The 26,029-nt window shown below is 32.3% G+C and overlaps 2 protein-coding genes across 7 annotated transcripts in view; one reads left to right on the plus strand and one right to left on the minus strand.

Annotated features, from left to right (window-relative positions):
• Positions 1-6,201: 6,201 nt before the first annotated feature.
• Positions 6,202-22,172, minus strand: LOC130897417 (leucine-rich repeat-containing protein 56). The gene is made up of 5 exons (XM_057806256.1): positions 21,963-22,172; positions 18,630-18,958; positions 17,267-17,436; positions 13,256-13,341; positions 6,202-7,399 (listed from the first exon to the last, which is right to left on the minus strand). Exons 1-5 carry the CDS (start codon positions 22,170-22,172, stop codon positions 7,331-7,333), a joined length of 864 nt encoding a protein of 287 aa, XP_057662239.1. The 3' UTR covers positions 6,202-7,330.
• Positions 22,173-22,775: 603 nt separating this feature from the next.
• Positions 22,776-26,029, plus strand: part of LOC130896921 (synaptotagmin 1-like) — a 103,370-nt gene continuing 100,116 nt past the window's right edge. For 2 of the 6 annotated variants that reach the window (XM_057805312.1, XM_057805317.1), the window contains exon 1: positions 22,776-22,923. Coding sequence is in view for 4 of the 6 variants with exons in the window: in XM_057805314.1 (XP_057661297.1) it covers positions 25,009-25,040 (32 nt within the window). In the remaining 2 variants the exon portion in view is untranslated. Of the gene's footprint in view, positions 22,924-24,949; positions 25,041-26,029 lie in introns of those variants that run through there. The other 4 variants (XM_057805310.1, XM_057805311.1, XM_057805314.1 and 1 more) reach the window with 3 other exon arrangements.

The following is a 26,029-nucleotide window of genomic DNA, read 5'->3' on the forward strand; positions in this document are numbered from 1 at the left end:
CTATTTTTCATATATTCCATAAACTTCATCATTTTTGTTATTGTTGATATATCACTTATATAATATTTTTTCTCCTTTAGGTCCTCTTTTATTTCGTCATTCCACTAGTGTGTGAGTTTTTTTTTGGTTTGTTGTTTTACTTTTCCTACATACCCTCAGTAGCTACATTGCCGAGTATAGTTTTGAACGTCTTCCACAGTTCTTCAAGATACATTTCAGAGATCTTATCTTTCATTTTCATTATTCCTTCATCTGCTCTCTTCTGGTATTGTTTCTGTATTTTTATAGTCTTGTAATCTATAGCCTTTGATCAATTTTCATATTTATTTATTTTGATTTTTCCATCATTGTCACTCTTACAAGAAAATGATCACTTCCTATGTCGTATCCTCATTTTAACCTTATACTATCTTTTTTAGTGAGGTGGAGGTCAATGATATATCTTTGGTTTCTATTAATCACCTCGCGTGTTTATTTATGGATGTCTTTATGTTGGTAAAAGGTGCTACCAACAATTCAATTCATAAAAGTCTATAATTTTCTGGACATTTCTGTTTTATATCATTTTTTCGAACTTTCCGATGCTTCCGTACTTTTCTTTTACATTGTTTCCTACTTTTCCATTCATATCTCTTATTATTGTATCTTATCTTATCTTCCGCTTCTGTTTCTATAGCTTCCCAGAACTCTTTTATTTCCCTCTTGTGTGTTTCCTCGTTTGGACCGTATACTATCAGTATTATATATATTTTTTTCCTTCTCAATTCCTAGCTTTATTAGTCTTTCCGAAATTCTTCTCCAATTTATAATTCCGTTTTTATTGCATTTATTGCTAATGCACTACTCCTGAATTTGCTCTTTGTATATTATCAAACCCACTGTATATAATCAGATGTTCTCCTTCCAGTTTTGTTTATTCTTCCACTTCTTTTTCGTTTTGGTTATCGAGAGGATATCAAATTCGCTTTCTTCCATCATCTCATTTAATTCTCCTTTCCAGTTATTGCCATTTATCGTTACTATGTTCCAGGTTTCTCCTCCTCTTTCTTCATATGTTGTTTTTTTCTTCCTGATATTAGTCACTATTTTTCCTTCTCTCTCTTTCTTATCTTGTTTTAGAGTGATTTAAATACTTCTTTTCCATAGCCCGGTCTTTATCCCTATTTTCCAACCCTCTTCCCCCTTTATAAGTTTTTTAAAAAATAATTTAACACTTGTTCCATTCCCAAGATTTTCTATTATTTTTTTAATCCCCAGCTTTGTTTTGGTATCTTCGCTTCTCTTTTTTAGTTCTGTTTCTTTGCTTCTCTTTTTTAGTTCTGTTTTTTTCAACTGTCTTTGTGTTTCTTTATCTTTGTTTGTGAGATGGATATACAAAAAAACCGATGGAAAATTCAAAGCCAGTCATAGAAGGATGTCGGCAGAAGTATGGAATTGATTATACCGAAACATAGTGGTGGATGCTAGTGCTTTAAGACTTTTGTTTGTAATAGCAGCAAGTAATGATTTAGAATTATATAGAAAATTTGATTAAGGTACAGGCTTTGATAAAAATAAAATTATTGCGATATGTTAGCACTTCTTTTTCAATTCCAAAACTGTACTTATAAAATATGCCTCGTACATGATCAACTTGAAAATTTTCGACTTCTCGTTATATTCAAAATGCTGTGAGACCGGAAGATTACAATATTTATTTTACAATTGTCAAGTGGTAAATGTTACAGAATACACTGTTTACACCACCACTACACCAACACTACACCAACACTCACAATTACACTGTCTGACGCGCATTTCAATAACCAAGTTATCATCTTCAGAGACTGAAGGTGAACTAGAATCTAATGACTCGACTTACCTGATTTATACTAAATTTTTCCACCAATAAACCCTATCCCGCGAAAAAACACCTTGGCGGGAATATTCATTTTCAATCTTTAAGAAATCTCTATGTGGAACCACTTTTTTCCAAACCCACAGTGAAAAACAAGAAAAAATTTGCTCTGATACCTTTCAATCCTCTTTATACAAGAGGTTTGGAAGGAATATTTAGCAGAGTGGGTTTTAAATTGGTTTATAAATCCAACAATACATTAAAATAATTGTTGGACAATCCTAAGGATAAAATACCAAATTTAGAAAAGAATGGTATATATGGAATAAAGTGTGGTGATTGGGACGGAAAGTTTATTGGACAGACTAAGAGATTCGTTATTGTCCGGTTTAAAGAGCACCTAGCTCATTTGAAATATGGACGAACCGGAAACTTAGGTATTGCCAATCACGCTGCCAGTCACAATCATGACATAAATATTAATAATGTAAAATTGTTAAAAAATGAATCCAATAATAAATTGTTGGATGCATTTGTGAGCATTGAAATTGCTAGATGTAAGAGTATCTTGAATAGGGACAAAGGGCTAATTAATTACAGCCAACTCTATATTTTAGTAGTCACAGGATGAACATCAATATTCTCGCCAAGGAATTTTTTCCCGCTGAAATTATTGGTGGAAAAATTTAGTATAAAATAGGTAAGTCAATTAATTAGATTTAAATTTACCTTCAGTCTCTGAAGACGATAACTTGGTTATCGAAACTCGTATCAGACAGTGTAATTGTGAGTGTTGGTGTAATGGTAGTGTATTCAGTATGAATACTGCCAACGGTTCCAGAATTCACGAGCACAGAAGTTTGTTATGAATTTTATTGAATATTTGTGGTTGAAAACAAAAACGATGGCAGACCTTTTCAACCATTTAGTTAAGTAAAGTAAACATCTATTTAAGGATTTTTATAGTTTTACTACGTGTTGGCATTATAAAATACCTTATATAGCATGTGTGAACAAAGTAAATAAATAAAAATATGAAACTATACTACAAGAGCATCCCACGTACTTAACTATTAGAATAAAGTTAGTCTATACTTGGAATAAAATTGAATAAAATCAGTATTACACATCATAGTATTATAAGTACAGTGTTATTTTCACCGGTTGCTCAAAGTGTGGTATCTGAAACTCTTTATTATGTTAGTTGGACTAACTCTATTATATTATGCTAGTTGGACATAGAGGTTTTGATTTTTATCACTTCATAATTTTGCTTTCATGGAGAATTTATGCCTACACTGATAGAACAAGTTAGTAATGAAATACATTTAGCTATATAGATTACTTATTTAGGTAGTACCTTTTCATCAGTGTTATTGAGGCAGCTGGGATTTGAATATGATAAGAAGGCAATGGGAGAGCATTAATAAAACAAACAAATATTGCTAATAAAAAAACATGCTTTTCACGATAATATAGAGACAATCGTGTAGTGTGTTTTCGAAACAAGTAACGAGGATGGTCACATTGAGATGGCGGTAGTTGCTAAAAATACCACTGTATTAGAAAGTACGCAATCTATACAGCAGTTATTTTGAAATTGAAGATGCCAAGTGGTTTAGTATTTGTTTGGCAGCCATCAATAGTGAACTTTATCAGTGAATTTGTAAACATGGAAAAATTTATCAAAAAATCATTATGGGATACAATACTTTTATTTGGAAAGCCTTAGCCCAACCAATAAAAAACTGAACTAGGTGAGACTGCTCTTTCGTTATCAACAATTAATTATTAGGTAGCAGAGTTTAAACGAGGCTGTACGTCCTGCGAAGACCAACATCGCAGTGGTCGACCAAATGAGGCTACGACTCCAGAAATATTGAAACAAATTCACAAAGCGTTACTGGATGATCATGGAATGAAAGTGCGTGAGCTAGCACATAAAGTAGGCATTTCAAAAAGTGCGGTACATAGCAATTAACTGAAAATTTGGAAATGAGAAAGCTGTGCGCAAGATGAGTGCCGCGTAGTGAAGATGTTTCCATAGAGTTTTTGACACTGATTCAAATAAATAAAGCCACATTTTTGCGCCCTTTCATAACCATGTATAAATCGTGGGTGCACCACTTTAAACTCAAAAAAATAAACAACTAGAACAATGTACTTAAAAGAGAGAACCGGCTCCAAAGAAGGCAAAGAGCGTTCCATCTGAAGGCAAGGTTATAGCGTCAGTCTTTTGGGATGCGCGTGGAATAATTTCCATTGACTACCTTGGAAAAGAAAAAACTATCAATGGCATGTATTATGCGAACTTATTACAAAGTTTGATCGAGAAGTCAAGCAAAAACGGCTGCATTTGTCTAAAAAGAAAGTGTTGTTCCATCAAGGCATTGCTCCAGCTAACGCATCCGTTATTGCAATGGCCAAAAGTTATGGATTAAAGTTTGAATTGCTATCTCATGCACAATATACACGTTCACAATTAATTAATGTTCTGTTCCCAGACTTGAAAAAAATTACTTGATGGTCTAAGATTTTCCAACAATTGCGAGATGATGTCAACAGTTATTTTGAGATATTTTAAGGGGCTTGATGATTCTTATTATAAAAAGAGTATTAAACTTATTAAACATAACTAGGAAAAGTGTATGGAGCATAAAGGAGATTACGTTGGAAAATAAATATATCTTTCCTAAAAATTTTTGTGTTCCCCTGTTGGACTAGGTACTTCTGGAACTAAACTTGTATATTTGGGAAACAAATTTAGTTCTTTGTAGTTAGTTCTTTATTTAAATTCGTCTGCTAAATATGTTGATATTAACCATATGAATAAAATACAAACAATTAAAAAACCTCAATTTATTTTTTAATTAGTCATAACGATTATTTCTAGTGGCTTAGGAGAAATTATGATTAGATTTTGATTGAATATTGGTGCTGACGTATTAGTCACGTGATGAAAAACTGCCGCCGTTTCTACAGCATGTTTTTATAACTTAATAGTACATTACATATTTCAACCAAATACACAAGAAACTATTTGATAGTATCCAAGTCTCTTATAGAAAACTGATATGAAATTACGAATTTGCGGGTTTGCTATTCGATTGGCTATTACCAGTATTTTATTCTTCATTTAATCACAATGATCAAGTTTTGTTATGTGTACAATGTGTTTCAAGGCATCGCCAGGCAAAAACACTAACCAACCTAACGAATATCTTTCTGTTTTTATTTGAAGAGTGAGCGAAACTTACATACTCACTACAGTACAATTACAATTATTCAACTCTATCCGGTTTACAAATTATTAATAAACATGAAAATTTCATATTTTATAATATCCAACCTTAGGTTAAGTTAGGTTAATACGGGAAACCTCGATCTAGATTGGTTATGATTCACTTAGAGGCACGAGGCCCAATGTGTTACCCTTCATTTTCCACAATATGAAAACACAGTTAACTAGCTAACCACTTCCGTATTTTCTCAAATTTATAACTTATTCTTAAGCAATTCTATCCCATAATATTTTCTCTATTTTCAATTTTCCTATTGCTTCTAGAAAATCTGTTGGGTCGTCCCTAGAATTTGACACCGTATTCCTTCAAGACAGGCAGAGCAAATGGTCGATCTTTCCTTCTTTCCATATTTAAAATCTTGTGTTTTAACAGTACAATGTCCAATAATCACTCCAATAATCTTTTAGATTAAGTGCTTCCTCCAGTGTTACGAGTTCAGGAGAGTGCCTGCGTTGATTGTTGTGTTTCTGTTAGAATAATCATTTTCCATTAGGAATCTAGCAGCCTTTTTTATTGCACATATTTCCAATTGATAGATATTACATCCAGTTTTTAGTCTGTATGACTTTTGGATGCTTAGATCTCTTGAAAGTACATCAGTTCCTGTACCATTTTATATTATCCTAATCATATAGTGAATATTAAGTGCTAGTAGATCCCGTATTTTTTTTTATTTTCCACTCATTTCCTGTGGGATAACTGTATATCCATAATTTTTCTGCTAACAAAAGTGATAAAAGCTACAGGCTACACCTTTCATGAAAAATTCTATTGACTGCAGACTTAGAATTGCTTCTCGTGCCGCTTATCTTCAACCATGAATTTTTGTTGTTTGGAAAACTAATTAATAACAACAGTTGGTGTTTTACTTCATGCATAACAAAATATTTCTTACAAGAATGTTGAGAATTGCTAATTAAAGTTTCGTATTTTCCAAAAGACAGTCATTCAAGATCGAGATTTTTCTTACTTTGAATGAAGACGGGGTGCGAAAATGGACTATAAAAAAGATAAGCAGTGAAAGCATTCTTGAATAGGTTTAAATTACAAGTACAGAATATATTTTTAGAATTTTATTCTATATTTCAATGAAATTACGAATAACAGAATAACAATCGAGCAATATATACGAGGATGGTCCCAGAAGTATCTGGCGCTACAAAGAAAACACACTAATGTTGAGAAAAAATATAGTTACTTCTCAACGTGATCTCCCTTTAACTACATTTTTCCCGTCGATACCCTTTTTATAATAAAAATCGTCGTGCTCCTCAAAATAGCCATTATCGGCCGACATCACCTCTTCATTGCTGGAAAATAATTGACGACCAAGCCATTTTTCAAGTCTGGATCAGCACATCATTCGAGGAGCCAAATCTGGCGAATAGGGTGCATGAGGTAGCAATCATTAATATCTGCCATTGCTAGTGCATGGTCTTGATGAAACAACACTTTCTTTTTAACCTAAATGTGGCCGTTTTTGCTTGATTACTTCCCTCAAACGTGGTGATAGGTATCGCACATCCTAAAAAATCGACGCCATGACCTTGCCTCCAGATGTAACGGTCTTTACCCTCTTTGGAGCCTGCTCTCTCTCTCTCTCCAGTATCTACATTGTTTTAACTGTTCTTTTGTTTGTGAAATTATGGACCCAATTTTCATCCAATAACAGATGTATGAGATGGTGCATTGTTTTGATGAAAAGGCACTTTCTTATTAGCCAAATGCGGCCGTTTTTGCTTGCACTCATCTTGCACACAGTATTCCATCATCCAATACCGCATTTTCTTTATTAACATTTCTGGAGTCGTCACCTCATTTGTTCAACCACTGCGATGCTGGTCTCGTTCTGCTACCCAATAATTTACTCTTATATAACAAAGGAGCAATTTCACTAGGAGTAGAATCTAGTTCAGATTTCTTATTGGTTAGGCTATGATGTTCCAAATAAACGTATTGTATCATATAACGATGACCAATTTTTTCTGTGTTTACAAATTCAATGAAAACGTTCACAATTGATGGCTGCTGAACAAATATTAAACAATGTGGAGTTCTCAAACTTGAGAAATATGCTGTATAGATTGTATACTCTCTAATCGGTACTACTCTGAGCGGTATTTTTAAAGCAACTACCGGGACCATCCACGTATCTTGTAGATCACATAGTTATCACACAAATTGATGAAAATCATTGTATAAAAACCCTTGGTGGAAACTCGACACTGAAATTGGATCTATCTTCCTCATTAGAATGGCTCTGGAAAATAATGCAGATAATTTTTATCATAAAATATGATAAATTTTTTCTCTTTACATCTTAATTAATATGTTGACTATTACACTATTTTATAAATTTTGTATCCCTGGCTTCGGGCCGTTACAACACTGTTTTGAAAATAGATATTTTCAATATTATTGAACACTTTTTATATGGCAGTTATACCAAAAGAGTGAGAAATGGCCTCTATAACATCAATACACAAAAAAGGCAACAAATTAGACTGTGACAACTATCTGTATCTAAGAAAAAGAATGATAAATCATTTCATAGAAATGGAAAATAAACACCAAGAAGAGAAGGAACAAATGTCACATTCAGTTGACGAAACCGTTGCGCAACTGTTAGCGCTATACGTCTTCTGAATGCAACCTATGTGGCTTTCGTGCCGGAAGATCTTGCACAGATAATGTGTTCTGTCTAAAGCAAATCATAGATAAAAAACTAGGAAGAAATAGGGCGACACATTTATTGCTTATAGACTTACAGAAAGCTTACGATAAATACTCATTACGAAATTAGAGGAAGTACTCCAAGAAAAAACTTTAAATCATACCCTTGTTAAAGCCATTCTGAATCTATAAATTTTCATAAAAAAAAACGCAACTCAAAAATAATTAACGGGGATGAATTCAAGCTCTTGGCAGATTTGGTACGAAAATTTTATATTGAAAATAATAAATAAAAAATAGAATTTTTGACAGATTTATGAGAGTTTATTCTGATTTAATGTTTGGTGGTTATGATATGACCTTTTCATTTGACGCTTTTTTGTATAGTTTTTGAATTTTATCAATCTTATTTGTGAGAAGAAAATGTTCGCGTTTTTAAAAACAAGTTAGGGAGAAATAAAAAGTTTGGGTGAATAACATAATACCGGAGAAGAAATCAGAATCAAAAATATGAAAACAAAAGATTTGGGATTTAACATGTGAAATAAAAATTCAGTGGTTGTGAAGGTAAATAATTTTACAGAAGCTTTGGCATATTAAAATGTATCACAAAGGTATTAAATATTTAACGCATTCGGTCAATCTCGGACAAGAAAAATTTATTATTTATTAAGGTATCAGTGATATTCCCCGTGGAATCATTCCCTTTCTTAACCATAAATCCAGTATTAAGAGAAATAAAGTATGAAGCATTGACACTATTGAAAAAAACCTAGGAAAATCGATTTTCAAAAAGAGTTGGAATTTTTAACATTAGCAGTAAATAACATATTTATACCTATATGTAAATAGATTTGTAATGAAAATAATTTATGTCTCTACTATTATAACATTTGTACTGATAGCTGCTAAGCCAGGGATATTATATCGCGACCGAAAAATTTTTCGAAAAATTCAGGTCTGATTAACTTAAAATGGCAGGAATAAAGTAATCAATATTAATTTCAGATTCAAGAAATACTAATAACAATTAAAAATATTATTCTCAAACAATGTGATGGGAGAAAAACAGCGTTAAATGCTTCTAAGTACCTTATTGCATAGATCAGCAAATAGTAATTTCTCTACATTTTGAACATTAGTAGAAAAAACAATTTTTTTCATACGATAGTGTAAATTCGACTATACAGTACTAATTTAAGTCCGAAAAATGGCACTTTACGGTATCCTTGTATTTTACAGTACTCTTAAATTCTCCCAATTCCAGTATTTCCAAGAATTCAATATGTCTACCTTTATTTACAATGTTACCTTAGTGACTTCTGTTGATTTTCATTTTTTTGAAAATTGAGAGAATAATCAAAGGAGCTATTTTTCAGTGAAATTGTTTAATATGACATTTCATATTCAAATATAATTTTGCTTTTTATTTAAAACCGAAAACAGTATGAAAAAAAAACATATCACGATATACATCCGTGAAATTATTATTACAGTACTCGATTAGATATTCTTGACTCGGCTTCTTCATCTCGTCCATAAATATCTCTCTCGTACCGTACTAAAACACTTCCCGAACTTATAACGTAAATAATTATCTAAATTTTGTTATTAGTTATAAAAATTTTCTAGTTTATTTCTTAACGCTGTAATTCCCCTTGAGCTTCAGCCACCAATTTGTAAGTATCAGTAATAGAGAAAAAAGTTTTTTCTGTAAAAATTGAAGGTCTACAATTTTAAGTTGAAGTTTCCTTTTAATTCCGACCGTTATTTGAAATTTCCAAAAAAGTACCATCCCCTACCCGAGGGATGATTCCAAAAAATGCTGGACACATCTATTTCGGCCACTTCATAGTATATTAAAAATTCAACATTAGCATTTGACGGCCATTTTTCATAAAAAAATTGTTTTATCATGGAGGATTGTCAAACGGTAAACCACAACAACTTTCTGAACTCTTCGTTTCTCGTTTCATTACGGAAGACCAATTCAGAAAGCAAGAAATACAAACAAGAATACAAAACTTATAATTAACGTCCCTCTATGAGTGCACTGGTGGGAGTAGGAGGGAGTTTTCGTGTGTATAAAACAATTTGATATTAATAGATCGATCTTCACGGCTATTTCATTTAAAAACTTGATAATTCATTATACGTACAGAATGTCAGAAAACTTCCATGAAATTGATATATATGTCACCGTTATTTTGCGAGAACCAGTTAGTGGCAGATCAACAAGGTATTCTGCAGATTATCTGGCTAAATTAGTTAAAGTGGAAAAAAATTTATCCAGCTAGATAATCTTAATAATACCTATGTAATCTGCAATCTGCATGTATACAGTTAATTCCATAAAAAAGGTTTTTGTTTGTATAAAACCTCCTAATTAGTTGTAGATGACATTCAGTATAATTTTTGATACTTATGAACAAAGAAATAATAAATAATTCAATTAAAATGTTAGTCCACCGACAATACCAGATCAAATCTATTAGAGGATAATCAATAAAAATCTTATAAAATATAAATTATATCTTATAATTATATCTGAATTTCCATGCTTCGTTCTCATATTTCGGGCTATATCTTTTTTTTTCTTTCAAAGGTATTTACATAATCTGCCATTCGTTGTGTTAAGAAGAAGAAGATTTAAGAAAAAGAAGCATTCATAGGTGTGTTGATAATCATGGGGCTCGATAAACTCGAGTATTAGGCGTTTGATGTAAATCTCTCTCCTGCAAGTGAATCTTTAACCTTCCATTAGGCGCGCGGGTATTTCTAACGTATTTGGTCGCGTTGTATCTAGCAGATACATATATCAAATAACTTTTTTTTGTTATTATTATTTTTAATATATTAATACAGCAAATTTTATATGAATACTTCTTTTTTCCACTTTTAATTTAACATTTTTGCAAGTAAAAAAAATAATTATTTTATATGTAAAATATGTAAAATTTTAATTAGGTTATCGCCAGAACTAGGTTTAAATTTACATTATTTATTCAAAATATTTTACAAACTTATAAAATTAGTCGGAGTAATCACCCTCTTCAATTTCTTTATTATAACATTTATTACAAATCATATTTGTATGGAGTTTTTTTATACATAAATGACACTGACGTTTTCTTATTTTCTACATAGCATGGTTCGCATCGCTTTCTTTTACTTGGTCCAGGTGTTGCCTCTTGAACTTCTTGTTGTGCTTCCAAGGTTTTGTAATTTTTGAGCAAATCTTTGGTTTGTCGTGGAAGACTTTTTATTTGGGCCCTCACTTTTAGTTGTTCGTCTAGCAAGGCTAGTCCTAATTTTTTCAAATATTCTCTTCTTGTGACAAACGTATTTTTGTTTCCAAGAAATTCCACCCGTGAGTTGATTCCAGCTATGTGCAGTAAACGGTAAAAAATTACCATAGGCCACCTCTTAGTTGATCTAGCAACATTATAAGTAGCGCAAAGCTTGTCGACCACATCAACGCCGGATTTTGTGTTGTTATAAAATGATATTATTTCTGGCTTTTTTGAAGCATCTTCTTCCACTTCGTTCAACGCCACATGCAAACTGGAAATAAGGACTACGGTTTTTCCTTTTTTCGGGACATATGAAACTAACGTTTCATTTTTTGTATATCCAAATAAACACTTAAAAGCAATACGTTTGAATAATTACAAAACGTCAAAATGAACGAGAACTTATCCCAACATCTGAATATAAACTGCCGCTTTTGGTCGCGCTGTTTCTAGCAGATACAAATCCGGCGATCGAACGGGTTTAGGGTGGCCAGGGGTTGTAAAAGTGAAATCAGCCGATTGTACTTCTAGGAAAGGCTTCGAGATACATCTGCCGAGAACTACTGCAAATCTCCATTTTCTAGAGCTATTACATAAATAAATATTTAGCAAAAAGTTAGCCATGTATCTCGTAGATACACGCGCGACTAATGGAAGGTTAAGTCAGTAATGGTCAGATTTTACGAATGCGGAGGAAATTCATTCAATTCGAAGTCCAATTCGTGAATTTTAGCTACGGCGATCACCGAAGTATGAGAAGGAGCGTTGTCCTAATGAATAAGAACATTGGTTTTTCTTCAAATACGGTCGCTTTTTTGCAATATCTCCCTTTCCCTTATGAAGCAATGATACATAATACTCTCCTTTTATTGTTTTACTTTTTTATAGATAGTTGTTGAACAAAATTCGTTGACTATTCCAAATCACGGTCGCCATAGCTTACCCGGTTGATGAAACCCTCTTCACCATTTTTGAAGTAGGTTCGCCCTTTGCAATCCATTGTCTTTATTCATTGTGATATTCAGTTTTTTTATTCTATGTTTGATAGAAAAAATTCATAAGACTCATTTATACGATTATACGATATATTTCCCAAATTATATTGATGAGTGCTGACATCAGGTTGAGATCGGAAATTTTTCAGATAACTCTCATACTTTGATCAGTTCTTTCTAGTTTCCCAAAAATAGAGAAGCTATGCTATGAATAATGTCTACTAAAAAGTAGGTAAGTCATGAAGAAGTGATTTTGTTGAAAAGCTTAGGGGAATAAGTCTGGCACAGGTTGTTTGTAATGTGTATCGTGCTCTGCTCTGTATCATAACACTTTTTGAATAAATTTTCGAATTATCCATGTTTTTTATTTCAACGGTTAAGATGTAGATAATTTTCTTATCTGAGCTGTGGTTAATTTTGTGGCTACTGTTTTTTTTTGGTTTATAGACTGTGGTAGAATCTATCTAGGTATCGCTAACTAAGCTTGTGAATAAAAATTATGCCAATTAGAAGGCATATGCATCAAATGAATAGAATTTAATGAAACATTTTGCAACAAAATCTGTCTTGCACTATAAAGTGTCAACTTAAAATAATGTGTGCCACCCCTGTTACAGTAATATATTTATCATCATATTATGATAGAGGATGGAGATACTCAGTTTCCTTTAACTTGGTCAAGAAAGACCAACTGAAATGTTTTCACTTTTCTTGTTAACCTCATGAAGACAAAATGTCTTTTTTTGCTACTTCCTCTTTCTATACTTTAGAAACAACAGCAACATATAAAAACTATGTAATGTTTTTGTGTTTTTTTCATGGGCACTTTCTATTTCAGATATACAAACAATTTTTCCCCTGACTTCTTCCGCGTGATTCTAACTTAGTTCTGTAGGTAATCACTTTTATTCAGTCGTGCTCAAGTTTTTGGTGAAATCCAAATAATAAAATATTTGTTCAATATTGTTTTGTCTACTTTAGAGTTACATTATAGGTGTCTACCATTCTCTAACTACACTCTTTTTTTGCTCATGTGAGAATGAGCTAATCACTTTAAAAAATAAAGACATAGTAGATTTCAAAATTTAATATGTCAAATTTTATAGATTTTGTACTAAACTATATAGTTAATTCAATATAAATCGAATTACTCACCCTATTATTGTTGAGTTGTCGCGTGTTGAGCTCATTTTCATCAATTCTGATTGAGCCATTGTCTAAAGCGTTACGATTATCTATAACTATGAGAACAATTTCATGATTTTGATTCTGACTGACTAAAGAAATCAAACAATTACATAGGAGGTGAATAAACTTGATATAGAATAATGAAATAAGTGATTCGATTCAAAATAAATGATACTGTTAATTAGCTCAGTGATTAATTACACGATTCCCCTATTTTGAAAGGCTGATTAGTAGGTAATATTGGGCACCTATTGGAAGAGATCTTGAAGATATATCTTTCTCATATATCATAATCAGCTGTGAATAATAATTTGAGTGATTCTTCTAATCAATCCTCGTGCGCTCTTGATACTGGCGGGAATGCTTCATGTCAATGAATAATCTTCCGGAAGAGAGAATAAATATTGTACTGACTCCATATCCCGGTACCTCCTCAAGCACATTCTTCGAAGGCAGTGTCAGAATCTTCTCGTAAATAATTCGCTTTTTCTTCCAGATAGGGGTCCTTCTCGAACACGTTGAATTTATTGAACTACTTTCGGTTTTCCATTGGGGATCTTACTTATGCAATAGATGACATCATTGATCCTATTGTTGTCCCAGAATTTTTGTAATTCCGTTCATCCAATAGAATCTCTCACAGATTCGTCAGTTGTTTTTCCACTAGATGACCTTCCGATGGACTATCGTCTGATTTCTTCAGTTCCTTGGCTGTTCTCTTTATTGGAATAGCCAGCAGTCTTTTCTCTCTTGTCTCGGAGCCATCATGGTTTAGAAGGATTCCTTTTAAAAAGCCTTCTTTCAGGACAAGGAAGTTCAATTCTTCGGGTTCAACATCAGCTTGGCAGATTTGTATCGTTTGAATACGTCTACTCAATTCTTCAGATGTTCGTCAAATGTCATCGCTAATAATACGATGTTCTATAGATAGACCAGGTATGATTTTCAAGATAGATAACCTTCTCAAGACGTTTTCCATAAGTCCTTTAAATATCTCGGGCGCCTTACAGAACCCGAATAGTATGAGGATGAATTGCCAAAGGCCAGATCTGGTGATAAAAACAGTCTTCTCCTTACGTTCTGTGGCCATATCTACTGACAATATCCAGAATTAAAAGTAGAAAACAGTTTGATGCAGCTTGAGTGACCAGTGTATCGTCAATTGGGGGCAAAGCAAAGTTGTATTTTCTGATAATGTTGTTTAAGTGACAATAGTCCACGCAGATTCTCATAGTTCCATCCTATTTATTAAAACCTATGGACTAGTAGGTCGTTCTATCACTTTCTTCTCTTATATCTTACAAATTATTTTCTCGACTTCCTCTTTTTTGTGATTGAAATAGTCTGAGAGCTGATTGTCTGATTGACTTGGAATCACCAGTATCGATTTTATGTTTGACGGCTGATGTTCTACAAATCTTCCCTCCTTTTGGTACAAATAGTTTCCGATACTGCAAAAGCGATTCCCCCATTCTCCTTTTCTCAGGTCGATACAAGTAGTGACCAGCTACCATATCATCTGTTCAAATCGGGCATGAGAATTGTCGGCTTTTGATGTTAGGCTCCATCATAACTGGTGTACCTCCTTCCATGATTCCTTGTAGCTTCGTTACTATCAGAATGACGTCTTCTTCGGTGCCAGCTACAATTACCTCATGTATGAATTTTTATGCATCGATTCCCAGTTGGATTTGTGCCTCTCTGTGAATGTTGGTACTCTCATCAGTGATAGTTCGCAGTCGAATGGTGGCTGGTAAAAGTTTCTTCTTAGAGCTTATCATATCTGGCTTTATAATGGTTCTAGTCCCTCCAGTGTCCATTCATTTCTCCAGTTTCATAAATACTATCATTGTGACATATGAGAGAAGCTATCAGGGTATTTGAACTGAACCGATCTTGGGTCGGTGCTGCCTCTTCGTAGCTTAACTGGTCGGCGACTGGAGTTCTTCGTACGCGGAAAACTTTGGGGCGCTTACACGAACTCCATACATGCCCTAACACACCAAAATTTTAGCATCTAATCTTCTGTGAGTTCTTATCATCTATACCTTTTATTATGTTGACGATCTGATCAAGTTTGCTCTCGTTATCTACTTCTAGAAGGATTCTGATCTTGTTATATCCTGAAACCATCGTAACTACCTTCATATTCAGGAGCAACAGTCGAAGTATCTGCCAATGTTTTCGAATGGGCTAAACGAAGCGTAGTCGCGTAGGTTCCCAATAAATGTCTCTATGTTCAAACGGTTATGATAGAAGAATTGTAAATAGATTCATCAATCGTCATGGGTTTGAAAAATGTCTAAGTGAAACCACTTTTATCCAAACCCAAAATAAAAAACAAGAAAAATCTGCTTTGATAGCTTCTAGGCAGACTAAGAGATCCGTTATTGTATGGTTTAAAGAGCATAAAGCTCATTTAAAATATGGACGGATCGGAAAATCAGATATTGCCGATCACGCTGCTAGTCAAAATCATCACATAAATATTGATGATGTGAAATTGTTGAAAAATGTATCCAATAATAAATTGTTGGATACATTTGAAAGCATTGAAATTCCTAGATGTAAGAGTAGCTTAAATAGGGACAAAGGGCCAATTCCTCACAACCCACTCTATAGTTTAGTAGTCAAGGAATGAATGTGAAAATTTCTGCCAAGGAGTTTTTTCCCGCTGGAATTAATTTTCGTAGAAGAAGGTTGATTGATGGAAAAATTTAGTATAAAACAGGTAAGTCAAGTCATTGGAATTTACTTTACTTCAGTCTCTGGAAACGATAACATGGTTATTGTAATCAGTATGAATATCGCCTACGGTTCCAAAAATTCCAACTTAGATTTTCTTTGGTGCAGATAGATAAGCAAATCGAATAAGTTGAGAAATGTCTACTTCATACTCTTGAAGGGTTTTGTTACATTTTTGCTTTCGGTTCTTGAACTGAAATTGGTAAAGTGTTCGTGACCATATCGTTTGTCCATTCTTATTTTTCAGCTACTCGAAATCAGTTTCTTCAAGGGGACTCTGAGTCTGGAGTACATCTAATGCGTCTCCTCGCAGCGCGATACTTAAGTTCAGTGTATTTGCTTATTAGAGAGCTATAGTTCACTCTAGTGGTTGCTTCAAACTGTATAACGTGATTAGTTTCCGACGTATTATTGTGTAACGTGTCCTTGCCTCGGGCAAAACTGTAAATGTCTTTTACCTTGAGTTGTGCTTGTTGTAGATTGCGTGATTTGATATGTTCGATCTTCTTTTCATCTACTGGAATATCTTCTTCGAAAAAAAAAAAATATATTTTTGGATGAAAGCCGTCACTTACCTGTGCCACTGTGGGGTTTTCTACTAATTGACTCTTCTCACTGGACGTTTCCATTTCGTGGATTTTCAATTCTACTTTTATGAGTAGTTGCGTTACTTTCGGGTCACCTATTCTCTCAGCAATTTTTGCATGACTATTCATTCATTTCACCCCACACCTGGCACCAATGTAATGTACTTATTTATTTTAATAGTTTTAAGACGATGTGGTGAATTTACATAAGCAGTATATTTTATTTACGGAATTCATTCACACAAACACTAAATGTATATGAAGCTTCTCACTATCCACTAACACTTACTACTGAACACTTATCTAATTCATGGCACACGGATTCTTGGATCTCTAGAATACCGTTAACAAATAAAACTGCCTTTAAAAAATTTTCTCTATAAAAACAGTGCCAACATAATGTAAACAGCAACAAAAATAATAAGAATAATTGCTGCCCTTTAGGTTCCCGGATCCTTTCCCAAACTATAGCATCGATCAATATAATCGAACATGAGCAGCCTCACGGTCTATGTCAGTGGACGAGTTCGTAACAGTAAATTTTGGAGAAAGCTGGTAGGTAAGGTAGAGAAAAATCTATTGAGCATAATGAAAAATTTCAATTCGTAATTTTTTCTGGGTAGAATTCGCTATCCATAAATATTACCTGGTGATGTGAGAGTAAATCCATCTAAGATATAGAGTTGTGGTAGTCTGTGCTGAATAATTTCTCTGAAAGCATGATTCATTAATATCCCTGGATTACCTTCCACGTACAATTCTTCAATATTATCACAAAATTTGATGAAACTTATATCATCTAAAGAAATCATATTCCTGAAATTTTTAAATACATAATTAATCCTAAGATTGATTTCACTTTCCATATAAGTAGATTTTGTACAGTTTTTATTTATATGATGGTGAAGAAATCAAACTTGAATCTTCACATTCCAAACAACATATAAATGAAAGGCCCCATTGCAAAAACATTTTAAATACTGTGTAGAAGCTCTGCACTACACAACTAAATAAGAAACTGAACTTTATACTGCAACTATTTTAATGAAAAAGATTGCAAGTGAGTCAATTGAAATATACTGAATTTGATCATAGTACAAGCATCAGAAACGGGATAAAATGTCATGAGTGGAGAAAGGTTTATATAAAGTTTGTATAACGACATTGAAGAAGCGTTAATCGACCCTTTCTATTTTTGTCTACCTCTCATATCTTCATTTCACATGTCTTCCTCTCAATACTGCACACTTTCTCCTATAAAATAAAGCTCAGACCCACTCCAGCTCTATTTTGTACAAATATTTCTCTAACGATTTAAGAATGACTCTTGAGACTCTTCTTATTTGGAAGGGGAATTGGTAATTTGATAATTGAGAATAAAAAAAGGAAGTGCAAAAGAAGTTTCAATGAACCTGGTCTTTACTTGAAAATATACTTTCATTGAAATAACAAGGGAGTAGTGTGGTGAAAATTCTAGGAAAATGACGAGAACGTTTAATTCTGAGCTGGTAACAGAAATCCAATATCAATAATTAAAAACAGATTTTGTAAACTTTCCTCACTGTACACGGACTGAATCTAAGGTCTAATAAAAGATAACTGACATAGAAATATTTTCCAATGAAGAGAAGAAAGAACTCCAGAAAATGTTAGATTGAAATCGATAACTAACAGAACATTAATCTACCCAAGAAATGGATTGAACATGTTTGGCGAGGGCAAAAAGACGTGAGAGAAGATTGGAGAATATGAGCAATTCCATGAATTTGAATAAAAACAAGATCAAAACACTACTGAAGACATTATTGGAGAATATGTTTACAAACGGAAAATATCATTTTTTTAGTTTAGATCCGTTGAAATTTAAGATGTTTGAAAGCTTCAAAAGAATTTATTAATTCAGTAAATTTCACATGTTTCATATTCAGGAGTTTACACTTTTTCATTTTAATATTTAATATATATCTAATTATTCTGGGAATATTTTTTATCAATATTCGAGAAATTACCTTCTCACATCCAAAACTTTGATACTATTCAGAAAGGCGCAGGGAGCTAAGGTGGTGATTTCATTATCCGCAACGTACAACTCTTGTAATTGTTCAAAACCAAAAACGCCGTCTATACAAGTCAAACCACACCTATTAACCTTTAAAATTTTCAAATTTCTCAGACCGTATCCCAAATCTCTTAGTGACGATACGCAGCTGCCATCTAGCGTGAGTTCCCTAAGAGCTGGGGTGTAGAGATTCAAATATTGGAGCGTAGTTTCTCTGGATATTATTCTAAGTTTCAATTGAGTGATTGTTCCAAGATCTTCGGTATTGGTAACTTGGACCTAAAAAAATCATTACAAAACTTTGTATATTCCCAATCAATTATTTCCATCGTTTGACGAGGTAAAAATACGAGGTGTGATGATGACAGATGCACATAAGATAATTGGAAAATAGTTCGTAATAGTTTTTTACCAAGTGTAGATAACACCAAGAAAATTTTATGAAGACCATAATTCAAAGTAAAGTGGAAATATCAATATCAGCTTTGTACCGGAAAAATTCAAGATGCAACCTCAATAGCTCGAGCAAGCTGGGAATTCTTTTCCAAATTTCCCAGATTTGGAGATCAATGATATGATAACAAGCTAAGAAAAACTCGAATTAGGTTGTTGGAAAATAAGGAATTATAAATAAAATGTACGAGTCCAGGACTAAATCAAAAGGAAGAGGATAACGAGCAAGGAAGGAACATGGAAGAGAGAAAAAGAATAGACACAAAACAATAGTTAGGATGAATTATTAGAATGATTACAACTGTAGAGAAAATGAAATAGAAAGCAGAAATTTCAGCCTTAGATAGCAAGAAAGCGAGCCACAAAAAGTGAATGAACTAGCTTTCATGATACTTGGAAACGTGAGGTCAAAAATTTAGAGTTTACACCGATAAACGGAAGACTTACATATTTGAAGATAAAAAGGAAACCGTGAGCAGAGAAGAGGAAGAAATATATAATAGTCCTAACGAAGACGCGATTATGAAATAGAAAAATTCATTACTTGGTTACAATTGAAAACAACATTTTGAAATTATGAATGTCCTTATGCTACTTACTGCCACATCCCGTTATACGTTCCGGCAAACACAAAATAATATGCATTTCTAATTAGGGGTGTGTAAACTTATAGAGGAGATTGTTCACTTTATGGTAATGCCAAACAAAATCAAAACCAAAGATTTGAAATATAATACTGTATAGTTGAAAGATAAACAGGTTAAAAAACGAACAAACTAGAAGATGAACAAAAATATGGAACATTGACGAAAAACAATAAGTAAATAATAATAAAACAGAAAAAGATGGAGGAATATGAGGCTACAGGTAATAGAGAATGTTAAACATATGATCTCTAACATTACTCTGAAAATTGAAATACAATAACAAAACATTCACCACTACCATGAATTTGGAGATCAAGTCCCTAGCCCAAGTAACTGAGCAGTCTCTTTGTTTTGCTGTAGCCTTAGCCTGTGGGTGTTCCCCAAACCTCATTATTTAGGCATCGATGCATTGGAAGGGAGGCTCTTTTACTAATTCAAATCCTAGATTATGTGCTAAAAAAAGGTTTCACTCCTCACTTGTAATATTCTTATTCTGAGGGTTTGGTAGCTTCTTCATAGCTATATAAATGAAACCATACCAACAAGACAAAAAATTGAAAATGATAAGGGAAAAAAAGGAGAAATTCTGGTAACAATAATTTACAAAGAAATATGGAGAAGATATTATACATCTTAATGATAGCTGAAAGATGGAATAGAACAAAAAGTGAAAGATTATTAGAAATGAAACAACATATGTGGTAATGAGGAACATGTTCAAGAGAAGTAGTAATGGAGAAGGGAAAAATAGAATGAATCTTGTACCAATAGAATAATAAGACAAATTGCACGAAAAAATATATAGTTTGGTAAAGAAAATATAAGAAGAAGACTATCAAGAATATGAAAATGGCATGATAAGAAATATGAAGATGGCTAGTAACTGAAACTGAGAATATCTGAAAAAAATATCAATATGGTTCCAGAAAAAAAATCAGAAGTTATATATGCTATTAATTAATAAAGCCAGAGTGAAATGTCAATGTCTCCTATTTTGAATAAGCTTTTCACTCGATAAGAGAAATGAGTTCATTAAAATATTAAAAAGACAATGATTGAGTAAAAAGAAACCGAATAGATATTATAATGGAACAATCGAAAGTTAGATTTCTAGTACTAAAAGAGAAACAAAAAGATGAAAACAAGGTTCTAAGGAGACGAACATTTTAACTACTTTGTTAGAGCTGAGTTTTGAATACGTTTTAAGAAAAACAGAAAACGGAACAGAACAACTGGAATTCATTTAATTCCGCAAAACTACTATCAGTAAAATAATAGAGAAAATGTTAAGGAGGGTCGGACAGGAAAGGATGCAGCTGGGATTGAGAGTTAATGAGAAGAGATTACTATGACGAAAAAGATAAAAACAAAGTAGAAACAGAATCTGCAGAGGTATCTATGCAGAACAGCTCCGAAGTGATAACAAAGTATTTGATACAATAGTTACCTGGAGAAAAATAAGGCGTAGAAGATCCAGATTAAAATGATTAATGTAGATTGAGGATTACGTCCACAGAGCAGCAAACAAGTACAATATTGAACCTATGCCGGCTACTGATACTCTCCATTGAGTATAGAGAAAAGCCGTAACAACTTTGAAACCGTTTATCAGCCTGGCAGTACAAACGCTTTGGTAAAGTCGTGTGTGTTACTAAAAATGGATCTTGAACTATGAGTTTTGTTTAAAGTTGAATAAAAGTGTGGAAAGTTGATGACTAAAGTTTAAAACGGCGTTGGACTGCATAATTAAAGTTTGAAAAATGTGATCCATTCGTACAAACATTCGATTGGTTAATCTACAGCTTAGTGGAAAACTTCCAATCTTGTACGGAATTGTGCATAATATTCTGACAGATGATTTGCGGACGAGACGAATGAATGCTAAATCCGATTCGAGACCTTTCACTTGAGATAATAATATGAAGTTCATAATGACTAGTGACTGATTTCGCCGAAAAAATACCCGGCAATCAAAGTCGAAAATCAAGATTAATTATTGGAGAAGATGAAAGCTTCAGTAATTCAAAAAAAAAAGAAATTATTGAGAAAAGTAGAAAATCATACAAGAGCTTAGTTCATAAGACCAAGAACTCAATAATGGTTGAAAATGAAATCGTGAGTTTTCAGGGTCTCTAATAAAGCCAAACGATACAAACTACTCCGATATTCAAATAAATACATACCAACAAATCTCTTAAATTTGCTTCTAAAGATACTTGTGCAGGATTATCCAAAGATATTCCTTCATTAATGTGCAATATATGTTCGCGGGTATCCTGAATACTAGATAAAGAAGAAATACCATGGAAAATCGGTGTTAGATTTATTATAAATTGTTCAGCACTTTCTGGAACATCCTCTTCTTCTACTTCTGCTTCTAAGTTAGGTGGCATGTCTCAAGATCTTGAGATACAACGTAGAAATCTTTACAGCACTTCGACAGGTATCCAGGCAACTTGTAAATAATTATTGATTTGTATGAAACATGAAAATTGGCCGTTAAATGCGAAGTTCTGGTGGAAACTAATGAAAAATGTATACATTTTCTTTAAAACAAATAGTCTAACAATTAAGTATATTCCATGATAAAGTACTATACAGGTTTCTACAACTATTAAAGCAGTTTTAACGTTGTTGTGTTTCAGGTTAGAACTGTATTTCTTAGATGTATTTTTCAGACCTCATATTATACTCTTATCATTTTAATATGGTTTTGAGATAATATGTTGAAAAAAAGAAATCACTGAAATATAATAATTTATGATTTTTTCATTGAGAAATCTTGATATTGAAAAATATATTATCAAGTTTTGTTATTTCTGAATCGTGAGTATTTATCTATCAATATACCCAATTAATCCAAAATATTAATTAATTCTACCATAAAAATGAAAAACGTCGGCAAAATATTCGAAAACAGATAATAAAAAGCATGCGCCCTTGCAGGACTTTTCAGGATTTTGCGTATTCCTAAAATGAATGATATCGATTCGATAGGGTGCTGGCAGTAGCCATTTTACAGAAACAATCGTGTTACAGTGAGTGAAACCAGAGAAAATTCACGAAAATAGATCGGGAGAAGTAGTAGTTTCATCTATAACATGTTTCTCCAATATTAGTGACATCGTACAACATTTAAAGGAGGTGAGTGATGTTTTTTTGTACGCTGCAGATATTGTTCATTATATCGTCTTATTGGAATTCATCATATTTATTGAGAGCTTCATTAATCTCAACGTTACAGAAAAACACTGATTCGTTAGTTCAAACTTGAAATTTTAATTTCTCGTTGTGAATAGGGAACAAAATTTTTAAATCGTTTAAACTAAAATCTGGAAAATCCCCTAAAATTAGGTACAACTAAACAGAACTTAAGTTTCTGGTTTATGAAAGCTGTTTTCAAAAGTATTCCATGCATCTGTTTATACGGAAGTTGTTATAGTTAGTAATGTTGGGAACATTAACAAAAAAAAGATAGGTCAGCCCTGGCGCCATCTTAAGAATCCTGAAATTTTGACGTTTTTAATTATAATATTTGAACCTAAGTAAAAGTTTATATAGTTTTTGAGTTTATAAAATGATAGTGTGTTACTCATTAGGAAATGATAACATATTTAATGATTGTAGATAGTATTATACATTTAATGTGTGTGCTAGGTCATTTTCACCGCCATCTTTTTAAAAGCGATATCATTATAGTTGTTAGAGCAAACTTACATTTTTGTCTTTTGAATTGGACAGAGATCTGATTACGGATATTTGAAAATAAAATGACGAATAGAGCTTTTTAAACCTTGAGTACATACTTTTCTTGAAAATGATATCAAATTGTGATATATTCCTTGACAATCAATTAAGGAGGCAATTTATCTCTGTAAATCGTTGTATATTAATCGAGTCCCATGGGAAGATTCTTACATTACAAGGATATGTCCTACTTCGCTAAAATCCCATAATGTTGATGTTAAATTATTTGTACAAGGAATATAACCCTACTGGCGGAGTTGAGATATTTAGGCAGTTTTTAAAACAAATACATAAATTTTTCACAATGCTGAAAAAAATTGAAATTCTCAATTCTAAATCTTCACTATGTCTATTGATATTTCTTTTTAATCTTATCTTCTATATGAAATGACTACAAAAATACAGAGTGGACCTCAGAAATGAGTTCATTTCCGTTTTCATCAGATTGCTAGAGAATGTTGGAACATGCTGATTTTATTTTATATATATATATATATATATATATATATATATATATATATATATAAGTCACACACACAAGAACTGCATGAAAACTTGCAGCATACATGCAGCTAGCCTCTAGCAATGTTCCTCAAACCATTTCAAGGGCTCCTCAGATTCTGCCACAGTTCATCCTCGAATTGAGATACCACAAACAGACATCTACAGCAATCACTACTCAGTTGCAATTACATGTCTACTTAGCCGCCAAAAATATTATTTACTTTTTTCAAATAAATATCATGCCATTCGTCTATTTTATTGATTGATATCTGTAAATTTTCTGTCCCTACTTCATGACTATTTCCTACTGCTAGTAAAGCAGTATCATTTGCAAAGATAGCTAAACTATCATCTCCTAATTCAGGCATGTCATTTTTATATAAAAGGAATACGAGTGTTCCCAAAACACTGTCCTATGGTAATCTGGCATCAACTTTCTTAAGCCCTGAGTAGGATTTTTGTTTCTGTGTAAGGTGTAGGATGCTAATATATGTATTACAACTTAACAAAGCACATTCTTAACATTTTTCAAATAAATGGCATGCGAATCGTATTAATTGAGGTCAATAATTTATTCTTTTTTAGAAAATTTTACATAAAATACGAACAGTTTACTTAAATCAGGTCGATGAGGGGGATAATAAAATCTAAAAAGTGTTCCTACTATTGCCTCATTAAAAAGTGTGAAACGCGTCAATGTGACGACCTTCGAGTCTTCTGTAATCTATTCAAACATCTCCAGTGAAATATTTATCCTGCCGGATATTTGGACTGGTTCCAAATTTCATGGTTGTTCTAGTTTTCAGTCACATATAATAAAAAATAAATTTTGTTGTCATTTATTATGACCTTTATATAAAACTCAATATTGACCAATTTAACAAATGTAGAGCTAATAGGGGTTAGTGTCGAAAAAGTCGTGCTCAACATTAGTTGCTAGATAATTTTTCAGTGAAAGATATAATTCAAGTGAATATAATGATACAATGTGACCATAATGAAGGAAGTCGGTAGGTATTTAGACTTTTGTTAAGTTTGCGAAACAAAATGCGAATAAAAATGTTTCAATACAATTCAAGTCAATTAAGAACTTACATCAACTATATCATTTAACATAGACATGGCATCATTGGAAAATATTTCCTTGTTTCTACAATGTTGACATGTACCTATATTTTGCATGACAGTTGCACAAAATTTCTTTTTGCGACCATGATCAGCTTCAAAAAATGGAACTTATTAATAATGATCTTACCCTGACAACATTCAATTATCTTTTACATAGGGGGATATATTTCTTAACCTCAGAAAACGAATTATTAGTGACTGGCTGGCTGAAGGCTATTATTCAGCAGTATATATATATATATATATATATATATATATATATATATATATATATATATATATATATATATATATATATATATGTATATATATATATATTGTTATGGTATGAATATATCCAAAATAAATTATTAAATAATAATAAGATATAAATAAAGCAATAAGTTCAGTTCTGTTATTCGGTTACTTTAAAATAAATAACATTCTTTATATTAAATTTTGGCCAACACTATATTCTAAATTATTATTTAATTTTGACAAATCCTGTATAATTGAAGAATTTAATCCATAAATTGACAGATAAAAACAGGAGCACCAACTTCAAAAATTTGTGTGACATACCAACATAAATTTTAAGGTTATAAATGATAAAATATAAAAATTTTGACAACTGCAATGATAAAATTAATAACATAGGAATGAAATAAATACAACAAAGAAATTATAGAATAATATTATTTCAACAATCAAGAATCAACAACGAGAGAAATTTTGTTTTTGCAAGAGAAAAAAGAATAAAATAATTTTAATTGAAATTTAAAAAAATTAAAATCTTGATAAAAAAGGCATAAAATATTCAAAGGATTGATAATTAATAATTGTATAAGTGTAGTAATAAGAAATTAGTGAAAACAATTAAATAAAGTGAAAT

This window comes from Diorhabda carinulata, chromosome 8 (genome assembly GCF_026250575.1).
Source record: "Diorhabda carinulata isolate Delta chromosome 8, icDioCari1.1, whole genome shotgun sequence".
Taxonomy (NCBI): domain Eukaryota; kingdom Metazoa; phylum Arthropoda; class Insecta; order Coleoptera; family Chrysomelidae; genus Diorhabda; species Diorhabda carinulata.